Below are 23,198 nucleotides of genomic sequence, written 5' to 3' on the forward strand. Positions count from 1 at the left end.
GCTCAGTTGCGATAATTTCGTAAGTTGACTTCAGTTAGCAACGTCGGTTGATGCATGTTTATATTTTGAGTTCCGCGTGGTTATTTTTCATTTGAAAACGATGAGTAATAAAAAGAACTGTTTTTAATATGGAATGTGAGTAAACTACAAAGAATTGTGATGTGAAACCAAATGCATCTTTGACTAATTATGTCACAAAGGAAACGACAGTGAAGGCTGAAATCTTGTGGGCATTGAAATTAGTGATGTCTCACTCGTCCTATAATGGATTCAAGGATGTTGTGTGGGGGGAGGGGGAGAAATTTTCAAAGTAATGTTTCCAGACAGTGACATAGCAAAAAATATTAGCATAAGTAGCTGAAAGATTGCTTACATGATCACATTTGGTTTGACACCATACTTTTATTCCTCTCTGTTGAAAGACATGTCAAGATCTTTTTGTGTTGTGCATTGATGACGTCTATAACAAGGTAGTACAAAAGGGGCAAATGGACATTATTATTAGATATTGGCCGGATAATTCTCCTGAATTCAAAGTTAGATACCTTAAATCTGTTTTTCTTATGCATTCTACTGCTCTTGATTTGTGTCAAAAGTTTCATGAAGCAACAGTGGATTTGAGGTTGGACACACTTTTCAAATCTCAATGGATACCCATATGTAAATCTGAAATTTTGGAAGCTTCTGTATGATGAATTAAATGAAAACAAATGTTGCTCATTACTAAACACAGGCACATATAGTTTGCATATTGTTCATGGAGCTTTCCAAACTGGGTGCATTGCATCAACCTGGAAATTAGGCACATTTTACCAGTCTAAGTATAGATTGTTTAAAGACAGTCTTGCATGGCATGCAGATTTTATTGCAGTAGCAAATAGCAATGTATTTCCTCATAAATTCTGCCACATGTTGCTCTTGCAGAAAGGGCATTAGAAGTATTTCCTAATGTAAAGAAGTACTTTGAAGAAAGAAGAAAAGAATTGCCGAAAAATTTCAGTGTTGACAGAATTGAAGAGGCATGCCAAGATGAACTCCTGTTGGACAAAATATCATTTTATATATCTGTTGGTAATATTTTGTATCCGTTTCTAAAATCTTTCCAGAACCCTTCACCCATGCTTGCTTTTCTATATAGCACTCTGGCTGAATTGTTAAGAGGATTAATGGCACGATTCATCAAGAATGAGATACTCAGAGAAGCCCCAACTCCGATGAAGCTAACAAAAATAGACGTGTCTTCAATTAAAGTGCAAAAGAAAAATGATGAAATTGATACACATAGGCATTGCTGCTAGAAGTTTTTTTAAAAAAAGTGGTGCATCTGATCGTGAAAAAAATGAATTTTTCACTGATTTGTAAAAATTTTCTAGTTAGCATGACAAGCAAGATTATTCAGAAGTGTCCAATCAATTTTTGTGTTGCACAATCAATGTCTTGTTTAGATCCTAAATTATTGCATTCCAATTCTGTATTATGGGGAAAAAAGGATGGATGATCTTTTGCAACTTCTTGAAAATAATATACTGACAGCAGTATCACAGCAGATCATGTAAAACAGCAGTTTGTACAGGTTGTCAACGTGAAAACGGAATAGAACGACATTTTCGTTAATTTTTAGCTAAAGAGACAAATTTAGATGTATTTTTTTCTATTCTTTTAGACAAAGATGAGAGATTCTGACATCTGGCAAGTCATAAAAGTAGTCCTTACATTGTCACATGGCAATGCATCTCCTGAATCTGGATTTTCCATCCACAAGGATATGCTTGTGGAAAATCTTAATGAGTCACCACTTGTAGCTCTCCGTACAATATATGATGGATTGAAATCATTTGGGAGCGTGCTATCTGTAGAAATCACCTTGTAGATGGTAAAGAGTGAAATCATCACGTAGTCATTATCACCAATCCCTCGAGGAAAGAAAAAAAAGAGATGCAAAAAGAAAAAACAATTGCACTTGATCAAATAAAAATCTTGCAAGAAAAAAAGCAAAAATTACTTTGGAAATGCAAATTCAAAACAAGGAAATTGAACAGATTACTGAATTCAAGGAAAAATCTTTTTAAGTATCATTGCATTTGTAAATACAGTATATTAATTGGAGGAGTGTGCGTAAATTAACTGTTGCATTTAAAATGTTATATTTATTCATAAATATCCACTATCTGGGGGAAAGAAATAAGGACACTTTGTAAATTCTGAAGAAAGACAAGGTATGTATGTATATTCAATTTATGTATATTCAAGCTGTGAACAAACATGATAAATTAATCAACAAGATAGCTGTTGAAAAAATATAAGAGCACACATAGTTGTTTGTCAGACATATGGAGCTCTTTTTTTTGGAGGGTTCCCTTCCTATTGTCAAGAAAACACAACCAAATTTTTTTTGACAATTTTACAACTGCCTTTTTAGGAACTCCTAAAGGCTTTACATAAAAAAGGCAGTAGGCAGTTTGTCTTAAATTTAATGGTTCAATTTAGAGCAGAAGGGAAAATGATCAGTAAAAAAAGGAAATCTTGCATTCCTTTATTGTGTTCCATTTTTCCATGAGGTTATGTATTTAAAAAGTGTAAATACGTGTATAAATAATGTAATAAAATCGAAAGATTTTTTTTTATAATTAATGTAATTAATAATGTAAAGATTATACTTACATTAATTATTACATTATAATTACATTATTATATATGGTAATTATAATGAATTAGGACTACTCAAATTGTCTATTAAAAAATGACCTGGGATTTTTTGAAAATTTGACTGGAAAAGTTAGGGAAAATTTTTTATGAAAATGAGTATGAACCCTCGTTTTAAGATTGAGAGTAATTTTGATGTTCTTCAGTCAGAAGCGTATTTACGGTTTTGCCGCCCTTCGTCCATTATAGTCTAATTTTCTTAATTTTTCCTCGAATTCACCACCCTGTGTTATAACCCTACAGTATTTATGTTGATATATGCTGTGTAATTTATGTGACTCTGTTATGAATACTTTTAACCAAATTTTATGTTATACTTTTGACCAAAACTTCAGTTTTCAAAACACTGGTGACAACAGAGTATGAATTATCTGTGTATGGATTGATTACTTCATCAATTCTTATAATGCTGGGCATCAAAAATTATAACTTTTGCTTCTTTTGAAAATTTGTGTGGTAGTTTTAAAATAAGTCTTCATATGTGCCCCTCTCTTTTTTTTTTTTTTGTTTGCTGTAAAACTCTTAAGTTTGGAAGTTTGCCATGACTCCTTAAAAACTCATTAATTTTTATTTAGGAAATTTTGTGTGAACCCAGTTTAAGAGTATTTTGTAACTTATAAATTTTGAAAGGGATAATTGCATTAATTTGTTTTAGGATATATTCGGTTATTTGATGGTGAGAGAAAGTCAGTGCATCCAATAATCAGGAAAATCTTTCAATTAAAAGTTGTGAAATTGGAACAAGGTTCCCACATGTGAAAATATTACTATGAATTAAATGAGGCCGATTCTATGTGTAATATTTGTAGCTATTTTTGCTAGAGGTCATGAAAACTTTCTGCATTTAGAGAGGGGAACCAATATATTGTGACTAAAGTAGTTATATAAATAATTAAAACATGAAAAAGAGTTAAAAAATCAGCTATAAACTATAGTTGGTAATTAAAGAGAAAAAAAAATGTGTGCTTAAAAAAAATATTTTCTATCGGTAACACCCTTGAATGTATTTTATCCATTGTAAAATCTGAGAGAGAAAAAGTTTATTATAATTAAACATTCTAAAAGAAATGAATTGGATCTGGAACTACAATCGACCAAGATTGAATTTAAACTTATTTATCATAGGTCAAATGACTGGCTTCACTTATGACATTTATCTTATACACAATGATAATTTAATTTCCGTTCTCATTTTACTGGCGAATTGTTGAGGCATTCTTCCAGATGAGAAAATTATCCAAATAAAAAGTTTAGAACTCAGGTACGTCATTTATATTGCAAGGGGGTTGCATACATTATAGTTGTCAAAATTTAAAAAAATAAACTTTAATTGGAGGAAAATTACAAAACAAAACTAATGGATAACCTTTCTTTTTCTGATTTATGCTTTTTTTTTTCTTAACCTTCCTCTGGTTTTAACTACAAATTTTTCTGCGAATACTGCACTTAGAAATGTTTTTTTTTTTCCTTAAGACAGAGCAACAACTTTCTAATTGGGTTTTGAGAAAAGGGTGTCTGTATAAAAAGTTTTTCAAGTTTTATTTTAATTACCTCTAGGATGAACTGTTCGCCAGTGAAATGTGACAAAGGGAATTGATTAATCACCCTATATAATCGAAGTTCTAAACCAGAGTTGGTAAAAAGAACTGTTTTTTAAACCAAAGAACTTTTTTGGTTTAAACCTGTTTTAATAACATATACATTAAAAAAAAATTTGAAAAATTATTCAAACTTCTAATAATGAAAATAAAATATTTATTAATTAATCTATAATTTTATATTACAATTTTTTTTAATTTTCAACTAATAATTGCAATTAATCATCAATTGAATTATTTTTCGTATTGACCCCAGCAGCACCAATAACATGCTTGTGAAATAGTTTTTCTTTTCCAAGCAACTATCAGCCGAATTCAATCTGTCAACAGGGAATAAACTTGGACCAGTAACCATGGAGTGTTGTACTGTCCACAACTCTGTGTAAAGTGAACTTTCCTACATTCCTCTGAATGTGGCTTTTTTTCATGCAAGAAAGAGTACATAAGTCTGGGTCTTTTTCAAACAGTGTTTTTGAAATGCTTTTGATGTAACCTTAAACAATCCCTTATGAGAGAGCCTCCTGTTCCAAGCAAGAGGGAGACAACGTTCATATTTCGTCTTATGATTGAGCATTGTTGAATGTCATTAAATTGAATTCTTACATGTGTGTTATCATAATTTGATTTCAGAGTTTTTATTCCAAAATTAAAAAAACCTGCTCTGAAAACAATTTTGCACTTATGCTTCTTAGATTATACCTATTGTCAAAGATCACATGAGACGTCATGCATTACCAGAGCAAGATATAGCAGTATTGGTAAGATTTTAAAAAGTTTAAAATATTTTCAGTGTGTTAATGTGATATCATTTCATTCAGTTTCAGAACTATTTGACACTATTTGGTTTAAACCACATGGTTTTGTGTTAACATGTTTTTTTTTTTTTAAAAAACATGTTAACACAGCAGGTAACAACCCATAGATTGTGTTTGAACAGTAAATTACTAAGATCCAGGATATACGCAAAAAAACTCATGAAGATGATTAAGTCACTCATCCAAAGGCAAGATTTATCAATCCACATTAAGGAATCTGGCTCAAATTTTTTTCTGTGATTAACACAAACTAGTATTCTCTATGGGGAGAAAAACAAGTGATATTTACATGGAACATAGAAATGGGAACTTTGAAATCTAACCCTCAAGGGACAAGAACTAACCATATGTGACGAGGGCATTTGGATGTCATTTGGGTTTAAGCTCTCTTTAAATTACATATTCAAGAAAGAGCTGAATAGCCTACTAATGTACTTATGCTGTATAAAACAATTATTGGTTAAATCTGGGGCTTAAACCCTAAAGATTTACATCACTATTGCACAACCAATGCTAAGTTATGGATGTGTGGTATGGCATCGGGCATTAGTAAAAACCTATCAAACTAGAAAAAGTGCAAAGAATAGCTTGTATCCTAATAATGGGAGCTCTATCCAGCTCTCCTTATATTGCTCTCGATACTGCCACTTTAAAATGGTATCTACAAGGAGAAGCTTTTAAGACCATGTACAGGCTTGAAAAAAATATTACTTGATGCAACAGACCTTATACAGGATGCAAACTCCTCCTTTAATAACGATTTTGACAGCTGTCTACTGAATGAAGTATAAATTTCTTCTCTACTGATGCCTATATAAAGATTCCTTTCCAAACTAAATAAATTTTATTAAAAATTACACACTTCACATACCTAGAAGAAATGAAATTGCTGACGTAATTGATAACATCCCTACTGGAGCTCCCGAATTCTACACCGATAGCTCCAGTATAACCAAAATTGAGGCTGGAGCCATTGCTCCATTCCGCATCTCTAGAGTGAATCGTGACTACCATAAGATACATTTGTATCTAGGTAAAACGACTACAGTCTTCCAAGCTGAAGTACTTGCAATGGCTATACTAGCTGAAAATCTAATTGCTAAAGGGTATCGTAACAAACAGAATGTCATCTTCTCCGATAGCGAAGCCGCACTAATGGCTCTTGACAACTTCAAGTTTCAACTCTGTCAAATATTGCACTGATATGTTGAATAACTTAGCAGCATTTGACAACATCAACCTTTACTGGGTTCCTGAACATGTAAATTCCCAGGGAAATGAACTTAAAAGCCAGAAAGGCAGCGAACCTGAAGCTACCTGGTGAATCTTTCTATCCTGTTTCTATGTCAACCATAACACGAGACGTCAAATAATGCATAGAAAATAAATATCGCCAATGGACCTTGGGGTAGGACTGTAGACCACATAAACTGGCTTTAGAAACCCAACTGAATATTGCCAAAAATCTTATTTCATTGAATAGAAAACAGATATGACAGGTTATATAAATCATCACTAGTCATGCCAACCTAGTGAAACTTCTACAGAAGTGTTGCTAGGCAGATTCGTCTTGTGTGTGGAGAAGAGAACAAAACTCCACTTCACTATATAGGAGCATGTCTTGCATTCTCTATCATAAGAAGGAATTACTTGGTGATCATCAAGAAAGCCTACATTACCAGACTGATAATTATGGTGGGGTGCAGTAGCACGGTCGATAAGATACTCGCCTAAAGTACCAAAGTAAGTTTAGAGGTGTCGCAAGTTCGATACCCGGTTTGTCCTAGTCAGAAACTTTCCTGGCACAGAGGTTTAACGAAAACGGCACTTGACCGCAGCGAAAAATTGCTACCACAGGGAGTTCACTCATGGAGGTTTTAGGGCACCAACCTCTCGATGAGAATAAAAAACTAGCCTGCCGTTCGGAATCTGCAATTAATTAGCCCTCGTGTGCAGAAAATGACCGTGGTGCAATAAAAATGATCAATGATAATTATGGTTTTTATGTTTTAATCTTCACGTTTAATTTAAATTAATTTTTATTGCAAAAGAGATGTGAAGTGCTCATATATCATTTATGGGTAAACATAATTGATTTAATAAAGAGACAAAACATTATATATACATATACATTTTTCCATATTTATCAAGCTTTTCAACTTTGTTTGGAATATATATAATCACCAGTAAAAGTAATAAAAAAAGTAATGAAATTTAATCAAACTTTTTTAATGAAATGATTGGTGATTGTGCATTATCACCAGTGCATCACTTTTACAGTAAAATATGCATTTCTATATTAAAATGTATAGAAATCAATTGCAACCAAAGCAAAACATCGTATAACTGCAAAATTCGTATAAACAGTGTTTCACTTATCAAACCTCCTTATTAGCGGACACTCCTCGTTAGTGTAATGATCGTTATGAGGTAATGATCAAGAGTGAACTCAGAAAAGAAAAACTTATTTTATATATGAAATGGGTAAGTTCTGATAAAAGACGCAAGATCAAATGTTAAAAAATACTTGTAACTGAAGAGCACAAAAGCGCAACTTAGACTTGCATCAGTGGCAAAAACAAGAAAAATAATTACGTTCCTAATAAGTGTTTCTCTCCGGTAGTGATTTTTTTTAAAATTGTTTACCAAGTCTACAAGCTAAATCTAGAAACACTCATTTTCAAATTAGTTTTTTTAAATCTGAAATACCATGTTTGAATGTGTCTATGTTTAAAGTCTCTCAAAATTTTTTATGACTTAAAAATTAAAATACAAATAATTTCTTCCAGAGGAAATCTATGTATTTTGTACCTGGGGGCACCCATTCTCTCTCTCTCTCTCTCTCTCTCTCTCTCTCTCTCTCTCTCTCTCTCTCTCTCTCTCTTCTGAGCTGAGATAACACGGTTTTTGGAAGTAAAAAGTAATCCTTTGTACATTTCGATGCTACAAAAAATCAAATTTTCATTTTCCACCCCTGTTTTATGGGAAGGGTGTTCTAACGGAACAATTTGCCTGTTTTGTAATGGTTTACATGAAAGTACTCTGATAGTTCTTCCTGGGTTGGGGGAAGATATATACATTCGCTTTTGCTTTTTTTTCCCTGCCCATGCACGAAGATGCAGCTGCAGCCACTCTTCAAAATACAGAAGATCTGGATTGTCTCTGATGTGCTGAGGGAAGAGAAGGGTAATATCTTGGTCTGACTTAGGCACTTTCTTATGCTCTACCCACAGAGCAACAATTTGCTGCTCCAGCCACTATGCAAGATCACAGAGGAGGAGGGATGCAAGTCCCTCTGATTTACTGATGCCTTGAGATGCTCTGTAGGCCATTTCCTGGCTTCTTTCCTACATCATAACTTATCATTTTCTTCACATTGAAAGGGATCTCAGTAAATCCCTGAAGAGCAACTGGTATTGCACTGGCAGGGGAATGTTGTCTAATGGGGCATCAGCATCAATAGTCTTGAGGAGGTAAAATCAGTAAAAGGTACTTCTAAAACCTCTCATGACATCAAAAATTGTTTGTTTCCATTAAAAGTGTGTTGGTAGAAAAACTGAACATGGAAACGTTATCAGAAAAGTTTTCAGTGAAATAGAATTGTAGACTTATTAAAGTGTGCTTTATAATGAGCTATTAAAGACTTATAAAGAGCTTCATCAGTGCTGAAGAACTTGGAATTTTCCATTCAAAATATCTCTTATACATATGTCTTAGTGAATTCATATGAATTAAATAAAATATAAAACTGCAGATCAGCTAGATCTTGACCAATTATTTTTTTATTTAAGTTGCAAAAGTGAATCTTTAAGTAATTGTGTTCTATTTAATTTTCTAAGATTTCATAAATTGGGTTTACAGCAGATGAATGAACTTGATCACCAAGAAAGCTTTTAACTAAGAAAGATTAAAACCATATTGTGTATTACTAAGCTTATTGCTAATTAAGTTAATAAATCAAATGTTATCTATTTAACAATATGACTTTCCCTCTTACAGTAGGGAAAGTGTTATACTGAAAAGCAATATAAGTAATGTTGCTTTTCAATATGCCACTCCATTGAATTTGAATAATGAAAAAGCAATGCAAAATATGAAATACTTATTTTGAAATGATTCAGTGTTATTTTCAGCATTCGTGGGAACCGAATTCAAAATAAAATTAGGAAAAATAATGCAATTTGCAAAAAAAAAAAAGAAAAAATAGTGGGGGTTGACGTTGGCTCACTCCGCAACTACCCCCTGGCTGGTCAACATGCATTGTTACTGACAGCCTCTGTCCGAATGTTGGCAAGTCTGCTTAGGGTACATCTGTCGAAATATGGTATTTCCATGATTTGTGAAATTGTCAAAAATTTATTATACACTGCTTGTGTTAAATTTTATGTGTTAAGTTTTCTGTTCAACAGCTCCACCTTTAAGGGAGATCTGAATTTTTTAATTTATCAACAAAAAAACTTGAACATAAGTATTTTGGTGTGAACTGCACCTTTTTATGTCTATTCATCAATTTGTTATTGATTTTTAAAATGTGTCCTGGACTTGTTTACCCTGTATTTTTTTTTTCAAAATTAAATAGTATTGTATTGTTTTCTGTACCACTTTGTTTCCATCACAAAAGTTCGTACGAGCTTCAGATCGATATTTCTCTATCTATAATAGAAATTTGCAGTGATTATGTATCATTGGTCAAAACATGATATATATTAGTTACTAATGTTTAGCATCTGAATATTGACTTTTTCTGACTGCAAGTATATGCAATTAATCTTTGCTAAGTGGTGAACATCCAGGTCTTCCTTCAAATGAAATCATTGTTTATGGACATTTGGTATGATTTTACAAATACAACGCCACAACAGGCAAAATGCCCAACGAAGTGGCTGAGAAAAAGATGCCCATAAAAATATGGATGTCATATATTTCAAAAATATAATACAGGGGTGGGAACTCTGCGCCAATTGCGCCATCCTGCTCTAATAGGGTATTTTCGTATTTTTCTGCGCCAAATAGCGAATTTTGCTTCAGTATGCTCTGAATTTCAGGAAGGACGTAAAAAAATATTTGTTCCTGCTTGCCGCGAAACGATTCTTTCCGAAAAGAACGTGTTTTATTCCACTGTACTTCAACTATTGCCCCATCATCGGGCTTTCCATTGCAAAACCCCAATAATATCTGTGATCGGGCAAGTGAGGATGATTTGCAATGGTTTTTCAGCTTTAAAGCGCAAATGCGAGTCAGTTTTTGTTTTAAAAAAAAAAAAAGTCGCCACTGGAAGCAGCAGAAATTACTGTAGTCGATCGTCAAATCCTGATGTTTCGTGAAAAAAAATATTCTGGGAGTGAAAAGAGCATGTCCGCCGAATTATGATTGCTAATTTAGGAACTTTGCTGAATAACGAGCGTTAAATCGGCAATGTTGCTGAATAATGAGTGTTAAATCACCAAATAACGAGTGTCCGATCGCCAATCCCGCCAAATAATGAGTGCTGAATCACCAACCGTCGTGTTGATTCTTCCGAAATTCTCTCTCATTTTGCAACAATTTCTGTCTGAGTATAAACAAATTGAAAACTTTATACAGAAAATTTATAATATCTATAAAGACTAGATAATGTTTAGCCCATTTGAAAGGCTGCTGTTCCAGACAGCAAATAGTGCCCTCAGTAAGCAAAAATCATCTTAAATAGACTGGTGTGAAAAATTTTATGACAGTCACTCTTTCAAACAAGGTGTCTAAAGCCTGAAACACCAAAAACAAAAAACAAACTGATGAAAAGATGTTTGATAACAAAAGACAGTGCGATTGTTTTATTTTGAAAAGGGGTGAGGGTTAACGAAAATATTATTGTTAATTTTGCTGCTCAAATTCATAAATATCTGCTCCGAATCCTATATTTTGCTGCTCCAAAACTGCTCTGAATCCTCAATTTGCTACTGCAAAACTGCTCTGAAATGGACTTAGTCACTTCCCACCCCTGTATAATATATAAATATAATAAAATATAAATAAAAAAAATTAATAAAGAGAATTTATAACTTATTTACATAAATCATTAAATTTTTTTCTGATTTGTTGTATAATTATCTTTTTTTAGCTGTGGACCTCTATAATGGCCATGATGGAGTGGAATAAAAAAGAGGCTCTGGTACCAGAGCAAGCTGTTAAACATCTGCGACAATATACCTCTCTTTTGTCTGCTTTCACTCAGAATGCGAAAGCCGAGCTTGCTCTTTTGGTGAAAATGCAAGAGTTTTGTTATGACAACATGAATTTTATGAAAGTGTTCCAGAAAATTGTTTTCCTTTTTTATCGCAGTAAGTTTATTTTTAATCTCAAATAAAAAATTTTTTTCTTTTTTCTGATACTCAATGCTAATTTTTATGAACATGTATGGTGCGAAATATTAGTTTGTAAATTGGAAAAACGTTTAGAGGATTATTATATTTTTTGGAACGAGAAGATTATTTAAAAAAAAGTGTAGTTCTTAAATTGGACGTTTGCAAAATGAAGCATCTATATAAGATTCTTTTGCGAAGTATTGTTGAGGTATAAATTTTTTTTATATATATATGAAAAATTGGAGCTAATCACCACTTCATGTTGTGCATTATTTTTAATCACTGGTAGTGCATGTTACCTTATTTATAGCTGCTAAGTCCCTTGTATTTTCCAGGAGGCTCCCGAAAAAATTTGGTCTCCAGAATTTCACTCGTGACTGTAAAAAATGTGTAAAACTTTTGGGTTTAAATCTATATTTGTAAAGAACTTTTCACTAATAAGACTGTTTTGTTTTAATCTCTGAAATGACTTAACAAGCATGATGTAAATTGTCACCATTGCATCAAATCACAAGAAAATTAATTTTGGAGGGGGGAAACAATTATATAAACAGCCAGCATTAGTTCTTTCTTTTGACATCCGAAATGGATGTGGTACCCTGTATCTGCTTTGACCATATCCATATATGTTGAAATGTCAAGTTTGGTCCTCCTAAATCTTCTCCAATCAGTAGTAAATTGTTCTCAAGGATCTCCTTTAAGCATCAGAGTTTTGACGACTAATTTCAAAAATTGATGAAGCCTGACCATCAGAAGCAAATGCTACCCATACCATTATCAAAGATCCACCTTATCTGCTGAAAACAGCCATCTGGAACATAGGGTTTTTTCTGTACTAAATATGACACCAAGCTATTTGTTTACATGAAACATAATGAATTATAAATTAAAATGCAAAGTTTTAGGGTTTGTTGCTGACGGGATGTGTGGTTTTTGTCTTTCAACCTTTCATTTGCATGTGTGGCAAACATTTTAAAGAATTACATAATGGTGGGCAAAAGGCTCACAGCTTTGGCTGGAGTTATGTCCGACCATCCATGTATGGTCCCATTCAGTGCACATGAGCTCCAAGGAAAGATTAAGATATTAGTTGCCTTTGTGGTCTATAGGACGTTCAAGCTTAAAGTGAAAGGACTTCGGTTCAATTCCCCCGCAAAGGCAGTTGAATTTTCTGTTTTTTTAAATATATCTTTGCATCAGCCAGCTGTTAAAAAATTTTCACTTACGTCTTCTCCCTGCTTGAAGCTAAGTGAATGTCACAGGTTGGCCAAAAAGCAACGGGATGGACTAAAAACAGCTGGGATTTACCGTATCTCGTACAGTTGTGTAGAAGTGTATATAGGCACTAGGGGAAAAGATCGATTTAAAATAATTGTGTAGATACTACTTTATGGTCCTAGGGTATTTATTGTACAGTAACTAACATTCATCATTAAAAATTATAGTGCACATTTTGTGTATAATTGAAACAGTTTGCATAACAAAGCAGTTAGATACATAGGTGTAGTAATTTAAATCGGCTTGATTTAAATCAAAATTTAAATTGTTTTTTCTTTACACAACTTCAATGATATTAAAGTAAGTGTAACCTGGTATGCAAGGCTGTAGCGAGGGGGGAGGGGGGTTTCTGGTTTCCCCCCCCCAAAAAAATGTGAGAAAAGAACCGAAAAAAAGGGGGAAGATGGCCAAATCTATTCTGTTGCTTTGGTTCTTCCCCCCCCCCCCCCCCGCCCTCCAAACAAAATAAAATTTTTGGCAGCTACCAGCCTGCTGGTATGACATGCATGTTGCTGATATGTGGTAAAGTTTATGATTAAAAGAAGCATAAAGGATTTTTGGAGTAATAATTACACATTTAATAACAAAACTTAATCCCTTAATACAGTGCAGAAAGGAAGCTACTCTATTTGTAGATTTTGTGCATGGAAGAAATTGCAGAAAAATATAGAGTTGAACTTAGCTAAACTGCACTAAGTATTTTCAATGCATTAGAATGTGGCACTTAGGTTCCCCTGATTAAAAAACAAGGGAATAATTGTTAGTATAAAGTCTTGAATTCCATGCCCTAAATTACTGATCAAAAATAGTAGATATTGTACCAACATAAACATTGGGCTTTTGGCTTTACTTTTCGTATTAAAATTTTTAGTTCGTTTTTTTAAATTAAAACTCATTAAATCTGTGAAAGAATGCAATATCGTGTAAGTCGAAAACACAACCGCCAATTGTGTAAGAAACAATCTTGTCAATTGAATTTGTTTTATTTAGTTGATGTGTGTGCTGAATGGCCCTTTGATCGTACATTGAGTGAATTGTGTGACATCATATGGGTGATACTGAGTAACCACAGTGCATTCACTTTAATGGGAGGGGAACCTTCATGATTAAAAGCATTTTCTACAATATATGTTAAATCCGTGAAAATAATTAGGGCTCAATGACCTTTCATGTTACATGAACACAGATTTTTGGTGTTAATATTTTTTGCTTGTATTCGTTTGTAGTTTATTCATTAATGCTGAATTAAATTTGAGAGATAAAGTGAGAAAAGTATTTAAGTGATGTGAAAATATGCATTCTTAATAATTAACAAGATTAGTTTTAAGTAATAAGCAGTCAGTTAATTTTGATAAAAAAAATCTGATTTTTTTTTTTTTTTTTTTTTTTTTTATGATCTTTCGAGCGTCATAATTCAAAATTTTCCAGGTTTAGTCTTGTACTCTCCAGGGTGCTGTCCTCTTGCCATTATTATTTTTGATTTATATAAATGATCTTCCTAATTCCATCAATTATCATATCAGACTCTTTGCAGATGATTGCATCATCTACCAAACAGTGCACAACGAATCCGACCAAATATCTTTCCAAAACAACTTCAACATTGTATTGGAATGGTGTTTGTCCTTTCAATTACCCCTTAATTCTTCAAAAACAGTTTTTATGAGAATTACTCACAAAAGACTTCTCGTTTCTTCTTACACTATTAGTAACTCCTTGATCACCAAAGTTTCTAATTATAAATATCTGGGTGTAATTATTTCTGCTGACCTCCGTTGGAATCTCCATGTTGATTCTCTTTCATAAGTGTCTCCAAAAACTTTTTTTCTTCGTCGAAACCTTAAAAACTCCACTTGTCATATCAGATATCTCTGCTTCCAAACCTATATCCTTCCTGTACTCTCATATGCCTGTGAAATCTAGGACCCCATACTCTCCAATATAGACAGACTGGAATCTATTCAAAATAAATCCACCCACTTCATTTTAAATTGTTTGTTGTCCTCTGTCTCCGTTACTGAACTCAAGCGCCAACTCAATATCCAACCACTTTTCACCCGTAAACGTATCTCTTGATTAACTTTCCTTTTCAAAATCCTTCACAGCCTTTTTTATATGGACACTTCATACTTTTCAGATAGAATTAACCATTCATAAAAATAGAAACCCATCTTTGCATCCACTGATTGTTTCAAATTTTGTTTTTTTTTCCTCAAACAATTGTAACCGATTGTAACAACCTCCTGTTGAACATTATTGATTGTACAACATTTTCAGATTTCCTTTGTAACATCAATCGTCTCTGTCAAACTTCACCACTGTATATTCCTTTGTATAGGCCTCGGCCACGCGATATTGTATAAACACATTCAAAATAACAAAAAAGGTATTAAAACATGATGGTAACGCAAACAAATGCTGAAATTCTTAAACTTCAAATGATTTTTCAATTTCATATGCAGTTTTTAGTTTGAGAAGAAACATTTTGATAAGAACTTGTTCATCAATCTTTAAATAAATTTTTCTCAAAATGTGTTTTTTCACCATTGCATGCATGATATCTCAATAACTAATATTCAAATGGCTATGAAATTTGGTAGGAATGTGCTCCTTTGCTATGTGCATAGAATGAACCTCAATCACATGTTGATACATTGACATTTAAAAATTTTATAAAATTCATTGAAATTGAAAATAAGTTAATTAGAAGTATTTTTAAAAATTCAAAAGGCTGCTTCATTCCATTAAATAGTTAATTCTAAACACAAAACAATGTTTTTCAAATACGCATAAATGAAGATTAAATCATGCGTGCAGCGAGGGTAGGTTTTGAAAATTTTAACAATTTTTCTTGATTTCATTTCGAATTACAAAATAACCACACTTTTTCGAAATTCGAAGCAAATACAGTAAAGAATAGAAACTCTAAGATATGTACAAAAACTTAAAAAAAAAATAATGCTATTTATGATTTTTAATGGAATTTTGAACAAATGTTACATTTTGCCCAGTTTTCCTGTGTTCAATAGTCCTGTGCACTTACAAGTTTTCCTGTAACTTTATCCTCAGCAGACAACTGGTGTGTCCTAATGAGAACTAAATCTTTTTCTTGGTACTCATTGCTGTTTATTGTGAATAATGATGTTGTCCAGCTTGATTTTTGACAATACTATTTCTGATATTTTTGATAGTCTTCAGGGATTTCAGCATAGCCATCCTCATAGCTAACCCAAAAATTGACAACTTTTAATTTCAATTTTGAATTGCCCACATAACACCCAATCATGTGTTTAATTACTTTATTCATTTTTTCAGTTAAATTACTCGGAAGATGGTATGCAGTGATAAACCTATGCTTAAAACATTTAAAAGGTTACAAATTTCTCTCAATAAATTCTAGGTAAAACAAGATCCATTGTCTGAAATAAAATGCTTTAGAAATCCATATCTACAGAAATAAACATAGACTAATTTTTCACTAATTACACTAGTAGTGGTTTTTTTCAAGGGGGTAAGTTCAAGCCATTTCAAAATATACACTGCTCAAAACAATTAGGGGAGCACATGGTTTTAACAAAATTACGCAAAGATGTATACCGATAAGTAACATAAAATGAATCATCCATAATTTAAAGCCTAGCAGGAAACGGAAGAAGAAAACTTCATATGCAAATCAAAGTTCATGACGTCAAAAACCAGAAAAAGGAGATAAGGGCAGAAATCGGGATGTTGCAGAAACGTCTGTTTTACTGCCGTAACTGTGAAATTCGATTGCACAGTATTTTTTTTTTTTGAGACAAGGTGACTTGAGGATGTCTCAACAACGTGATTTACCGGAATCCATGGCATGGCATGTTATAGGCAGACTGGAATCCAGGCAAACACAACGTAGTGTCGCTAACACTGTTGGAGTCGCCAGAAGTGTTGTTGCAAGGCTGTGGAATCGATTCCAAGAAACAGGAAATGTTAGACGTCGACCAGTGCAAGGTCGGCCACGCGCCACTACAACAACTGATGACCGGTATATATGGTTAACAGCCCGTCGAAACAGAACAGAGAATGCTACGCAGCTGCAAAGACGGTTGCTCTTGGCAACAGGACGAAGGGAGGGCTCTATGCACGTAGGCCAATGGTCTGCATTCCGTTGACCCCACGCCGCCGTGCGGCCCGAAGAAGATGGGCTGCTGAACATCGAGATTGGGAGCAACATGATTGGAGCCAAGTGCTGTTTACAGACGAGTCCCGATTCAGTCTGGAGTGTGACACCCTACGTGTTCTGGTATGGAGGGACAGGGGCACTCTAAATAACCCCGCATTCGTTCATGAAAGGTCACAATACAGACGAGCTGGTTGGATGGTATGGGGTGGAATCAGCATAGGCGGACGTACGGACCTGCATATCATTCGGAATGGCACTTTGACGGCCCGAAGGTATGCAGACGAGATACTGCGACCTCATGTCATCCCTTACGCTGGAGTCATTGGAGATTTCTTTGTTATCCAGGATGATAATGCCCGACCGCATAGAGCTCGTCTGGTGGAGAACATGCTTGAAGCTGAAACAATACAGCGTATGGAATGGCTAGCGTGCTCTCCTGACCTGAATCCAATCAAGCATGTTTGGGACATGCTCGGACGACGCATTGCTGCGCGACCAAGGCCGCCTGTTACTGTCCGAGACTTGCAGATTGCACTTCTTGAGGAGTGGAACAGTATTCCCCAAAGTCTGATCGATAACCTCATCGCATCCATGGCAAACAGGTGTGCAGCAGTCTTAGCTGTTCGAGGAGACCACACGTCCTATTAAAACTCGTGCATCATGTCTAAACAGTACTTTTTTTTATCGTTTACATGTAACCAAATTGTTGCCCTAAATCATCTTTTCATGTTTTTTCCATATTTTCAAAGAATTAAAGCTTAATTCCAAATTTTTTAATGTTTTTTTTCTGTATTGCGCATTGATACGCGTGTACTATCCATTGTATGCCAATACGTGGCTGTCTCGCACGGTTTTCTTCACCTTTTTGCTTGCTCCCCTAATTGTTTTGAGCAGTGTAGTTACCACTACCAATAAATAAGCATTTCCTCAGGCCTGTCATTTGGGGGGGGGGGTCAGGAGGGCCCTCGGAAAAAGTTGAAATGACGGCCTTGCATTTCCTCAACTTGATATGGAGAATGGACCCATTGTATCCATGTATCCACACTAATCGGGCTTCTTCCCCTGGGTAATAAATCTGAGTACTTTTCATAAGCCCTCTTTTCCCTAACATCATACTTACAAGTCTATATAACATATTGGGCAGCTCAGGGCATACTTTTTACATCAGCTCTTACTTCAAGCCAATAACCTCTCAGTATGCAATGATTTTAGAATAGTGTTTGAGACTCCCATGTGTCCTGCTCATGATCATGCATTTCCTATAAGAATTTGTCTACAATCAAAAGGAATAATTAAGTGTTATTTCCCTTTTACAATAGCAAATAAATAATGATAATGTGTGATCAGCACGTATTCCAAAAATGATAAATAAATTGTTCCAAAAAATTATTTTCATAACTAATTTTCATTTCTTTCTTTGAACAAAAATATTGAATCATTTCAAAATTATATTTTCTCTGATTTTTTGTTAATTTCTTTAGGATCTGAAAGGTCCATCACCATAAACAGCTTTTGGTCAATCCATCATCCACCTCTTGGTCCATTACCAATCCTTTATAGGTTCTCGAGACAATTCATCAGAAGCCTGCATTTCTGCTGCTTTTTGAAATTGAAATTTCAAATTATTTTCTTGCAAAATAAATGTCCATGTACTTAACTTCCCCTTTAGCTATTTGTCCTTCAAAAATCAAGAAACAGCTTGATGGTTGGTGAAAATAGTGACCGGTTCCTTTCCAAACCGAAATCTAAATTTTTGGCATTCCCACGCTATGGCAAGTCTCTGAAGATCTGTAATACTATAATTTTTCACATTCAAAGTTCTTCTGGCATAAGCAAATGGTCTCTCGATTTCTCCCTCTACTTGATGTAATACAGCTCCTAAACCATTCTAGGCACTGATGTGTTGGCGCCTATCTGTAGGACCAGTGGTTGAGCTCCATTATCAAAGATAACAATGATCAGAAGGTTTTAAATAAACAAAGAGGTTTTATTTGGCATAGACACACATAGAAATATAGGACTTCACATAACAATGGTTATTTGCCGACTGGAAGAAAAACATTCAATTTTAATTGCAACTTGCTTTGCTAGGTAACAATCATTCGCACCAGAAAAATATGAAGCGTTGCGGCTTCAATTTTCCATCATCTCTAATAAGTTCAAGTAGAGGTCGCTACAATATCAATACAAGCATCTGTATATATGTATTTTTAAGTGACAGCCAGTTTTTTTGGTAGTCAACACAGGAGGTTCTAAAGACTTTGTTTCTATTTTTCAAATGCCTCTTGCTGACACTCAGTCCATACAAATTTTTTATTTTTTTGTAATGTGTACAATGGTTGAGCTATTTTTGCAAATTCAGGGATGAATTGTTGATACCACCGTACCATTCCAAGAAAGTGTTAGTTTCTTAATGTTAGTAGTAATTAAAAATTCTTTGATGTCATGAACTTAAATATTTTATACTCACCTGAACCTAATGAATTAAGGATCTAATTGAAATGTCTTACACAAATTACATTTTTTTGCTTTTAAGGTTAACCCAGCATTATAATTATATACACACACACACTTAAAAACTTCTTCCGAGTTTTTCAAAAGTTTTAGAATATATAACACTGTCATCAAGGTAAAATTCTTAACTAAATGACCTAAGACTATGCACATCATTCTTTGGAAGCTGGCAGGCCCATTGCATAGCCCAAAATGAAAATCTGGTCTGCTTCTACTAGCTAGAAACATTAGGGACCCTAATAAATTTCTCTAAGGTATATCTTTCATACATTCCTTTTGGTTATCATTTTCAGGAGATTGTTTCTCAGTTATATCAAGAGTAGGTGATAGAGGTATGTTTGGTTTAATCGACATATTAGGTTCAATCAATTTTATCTATCAATCAATATAAATGATAGATTTTAAATTTTTCTTATTCACATCAAATTGTACTCCCAACAATGCATTCAATGGACCTAATTGTTTCATATCAAATAACAATTTGATCTTACCTTTTACCATATTCAAGTAATATTCATTTTCAGCAAATAATAAAAGGTGGTCATCATATACAATCATTACAGCATAATTTTCCATGCAATATACGCAATTTGTGCTTGTGAATTTTTGAAACCCAAATAGTTTTCAGTTTCTCATCCAGTTCTTGGAACCACATTGTACCACTTTGATGTAGTCCATATACCACTCTATTCAGTCTGTACACAGACTGCTCTTTACCTTCCACTATGAATCCTGGAGGTTGCTATACATAAATCTCCTCTTGCATACAAATAAGCATTCTTGACATCCAATTGGAAATGCATCCAGCTGAGCATAATCACAAATAATATGATCAGAGCTCTAATTGCAGTGAAGTTAACTACTGGACTGAAAGTTTCTTCAAAGTCATATCCTATATGTTGATGATTACTAAGAATTAATAGTCTTGCTTTGAATCTAGCAGTATCCCCTTTAGCATTCGTTTTCATGTTATATGCCCATTTTGTTCCAAGTATTCTTTTTTCTTTCAATATTTCTACTCTACTTCTAGGTTCATCTGTCGAGGGATAGTAATAAACATCCAAAGATGCGATTGACATGCTATAACGTGTCAAATACCCGAAATTTTGTAAAAGGATGCATAAAAATTTTGTTCATGCGTTCACCGGGATGTGTTCTCCTATTTTTAAGGACAAAGTAGAGAGAAAAACCTCCCTAACTTTTCTCTTATTTACCATGTATCATGATCACGCGACCTTGAGAAGGTGGTTTTAATACTTTGTACACTGTAGTGTATTGATACACACGGGGGTTATTGAAGAATAAAATGAGAGATATCTAGTTGTGTTTTCCCCTGAATGAGGGGCTATGTAATTGTCAAGTTTTGGAGTTTTTATTGTCCTGTGGATTTTCTCCCTTCCGGTTACATACCGAAAATTATGGTACTTCCGCAGCTATCTGCCAGCATTCAAAGACAGCATCTTTATGGCATGAATTCGCCTTGCTCCTACAATATTGCGAATGCTCTTTTTTTTTTATCGTAAAGGATTGGAACACCGGTTCAATTTGTAAAACTTTCCCAAGATCGTGGGGGGGGGGGGAACTGAATCTGTAAAAACTCGACCTTGAATATCCAGTTTTGTCATCTGCTATGTGATAGTCATCGTTTCGCATTGTTAAAATCACAGGTGTGTACGCAGAATCGGCTGTTGGAGGGGCAAAAGGATCTAATTCTTCATAGAAAAGTTTGGGTCACTAACACTGAAACAGTTTTAAATTAACAGATAGTATAAAAAATTGTTTTATCCTAATATTTGAAGATATGAAAATATTTTCAATTTTTAATCTTTGGGGGAAGGGAAGAGGCCCCTTATAAACCCCCTCCCCAAATTTTGCTTTTGGTGGAAATTTGGGTTTGGAACCTGCAATTGTGCAATGGTAAACGGCTAAAAATGTGATTTTCTAAGGTTTTAAAATTTTGAGTTGGCTATTCATTTGAAAAAACTTCTGGTTGTGCTATGGCGATCATAAAGACCTACAACACAAATATGTATACATTAAACTTCAAATGTATAAATTACCAGTTTGGAGGATAGATGCAGGGCTGCAACTGGGAGGGGAGAAGGAAATTACTCATTTTTAGGACCACGAAAATAAGTTGTAATAAGTGGAAAAACTAAATGGGAGAAACGTAAGCGGGATCAACTTGTATATTTGTTTAAGATTTGTTACATGCACGGAATTCCATACACTGAATTCTCAGTACTAATGAGCTTTTTTTGCAAGCTACTAGTAGACAATGAAATATAAATGAACCTTTGGATAGAACATGTTTTTACAAATGAATTGTACTTGATACCTTATCCTACCCAGAATATGACCCACCGCTCAGTCTGAATGATGAAATTTATAAACAGGTGATAAAAGACCTGGGGCATGCTAGAAGAAAATTCTTAGATATGCCAGTAAATTATGGGGCAGGAGCATAATTTTTTTCAAGATAAATTTTTTTTTGAGAGGGACCTACTTTCACTCAAAAAGGACCCATATTTTTCGAAAGGTAAATTAGAGTACAGCGGCATCTCTGAACATCAACTCTTCCCTTTGCCTTTCCACTTTGAAGAGGTATTTCCTTCCTAGTGAATGTTATGGGTCTATTACCCCTAAAGCAGAATGTGCCGAAATGTGCGACGTACGTCACAGAACAAACAGTGCTGTTGCAGAACAATCTGAAAGAATTTTAAGAATAGTGTAGAAAAATGCTATTATGTATATGCAAATTTTTACCACAGAACATTTTCAGTCAGCTGAGGGCTCGTTGCAGAACATCGCAAAACATTCTGCTTTGAGGAGTATTACTAGTACCATGAGCATCGCCACTCACTGTGATGCCATCCTTCTGTTCTTGGTATGGAAGGTCCTCATGCAAATATAACTTTAAGCAGTTGAACATATTCCAATCTGAATTGTGTTTTGTGGGGGTTTTTTCTATTCCAATTTACTTTTCATTAAAAGTGACATTTTTGGTTTCGAAGACTCTTCCCTTCATTCGGATACCATAATCTATAACCTTTTGTAAATACTATATACCTTACTAGGGTACCAACTTTAGCTTTAGGCTGCAGTTTATGATGTTTTTGTCTTAAAATGCACAGCATATGTGCATGTAACCATCTGTTTAAAGCAACTGAAATTTGGTTTTTTCCCATACTACCTTAAATATGGAGTTTCATTAGTTATGGAATGCAACACTCTATTTTTCCAATAATTGACAGTCATAACTAGTTCTACGAAGGTTTTTTAACAACTGGCTGTTGCGAAGATATATTTTGGAGAAAAAGAAAATTCAACTGCCCCTGCGGGGAATCGAACCCACGTCCTTTCACTTTCCGGGTGAACGCACTAGACTACAGAGGCACCGAATCTCTCAATCTTTCCTTGGAGATCGTGTACACTGAGAGGGGCTGTACATGGACGGCCGGACCAGACTCGGGCCAAGCTCACAACTGCTGACGTTGCCACCAGATGGCGACTTTGAAGTCGGGGTAGTTTCAGCACCTTTGATGCAGGTTTCGCAACAGCTCTGGAATCTGGTGTTGGGGCTCTGGAATCTGGTGTTGAAGCTCTGGAATCAGCATTTACAGCTCTTGAATCAGGTACTGAAGCTCTTGAGCCTGAAACCTCGTTTTGTCCAACACTCTTGTTGCTCGGTTGCGCCAGGAACCGCTGGATCCTACCTTTCCATACCACGACCCGGTCTTGATATTCTTGACTTTAAGTGATTTCGGCTTCGAATTCTTCATCGTCAACC

The 23,198-nt window shown here is 34.5% G+C and overlaps 1 protein-coding gene across 1 annotated transcript in view; it reads left to right on the forward strand.

The window, feature by feature from the left end:
* The window catches only part of kra (basic leucine zipper and W2 domain-containing protein kra), a 236,988-nt gene that overhangs the window by 187,450 nt on the left and 26,340 nt on the right, over positions 1 to 23,198 (forward strand). The window contains exons 10-11 of the mRNA XM_089239488.1: positions 4,994 to 5,059; positions 11,214 to 11,433. Of these exons, the coding sequence (XP_089095614.1) occupies positions 4,994 to 5,059; positions 11,214 to 11,433 (286 nt within the window). The remainder of the gene's footprint in view (positions 1 to 4,993; positions 5,060 to 11,213; positions 11,434 to 23,198) is intronic.

This window comes from Pholcus phalangioides, unplaced genomic scaffold, assembly GCF_987345545.1.
Source record: "Pholcus phalangioides strain wild (caught in Gottingen) unplaced genomic scaffold, Ppha-v1.0 ptg000011l_1, whole genome shotgun sequence".
NCBI classification, from domain to species: domain Eukaryota; kingdom Metazoa; phylum Arthropoda; class Arachnida; order Araneae; family Pholcidae; genus Pholcus; species Pholcus phalangioides.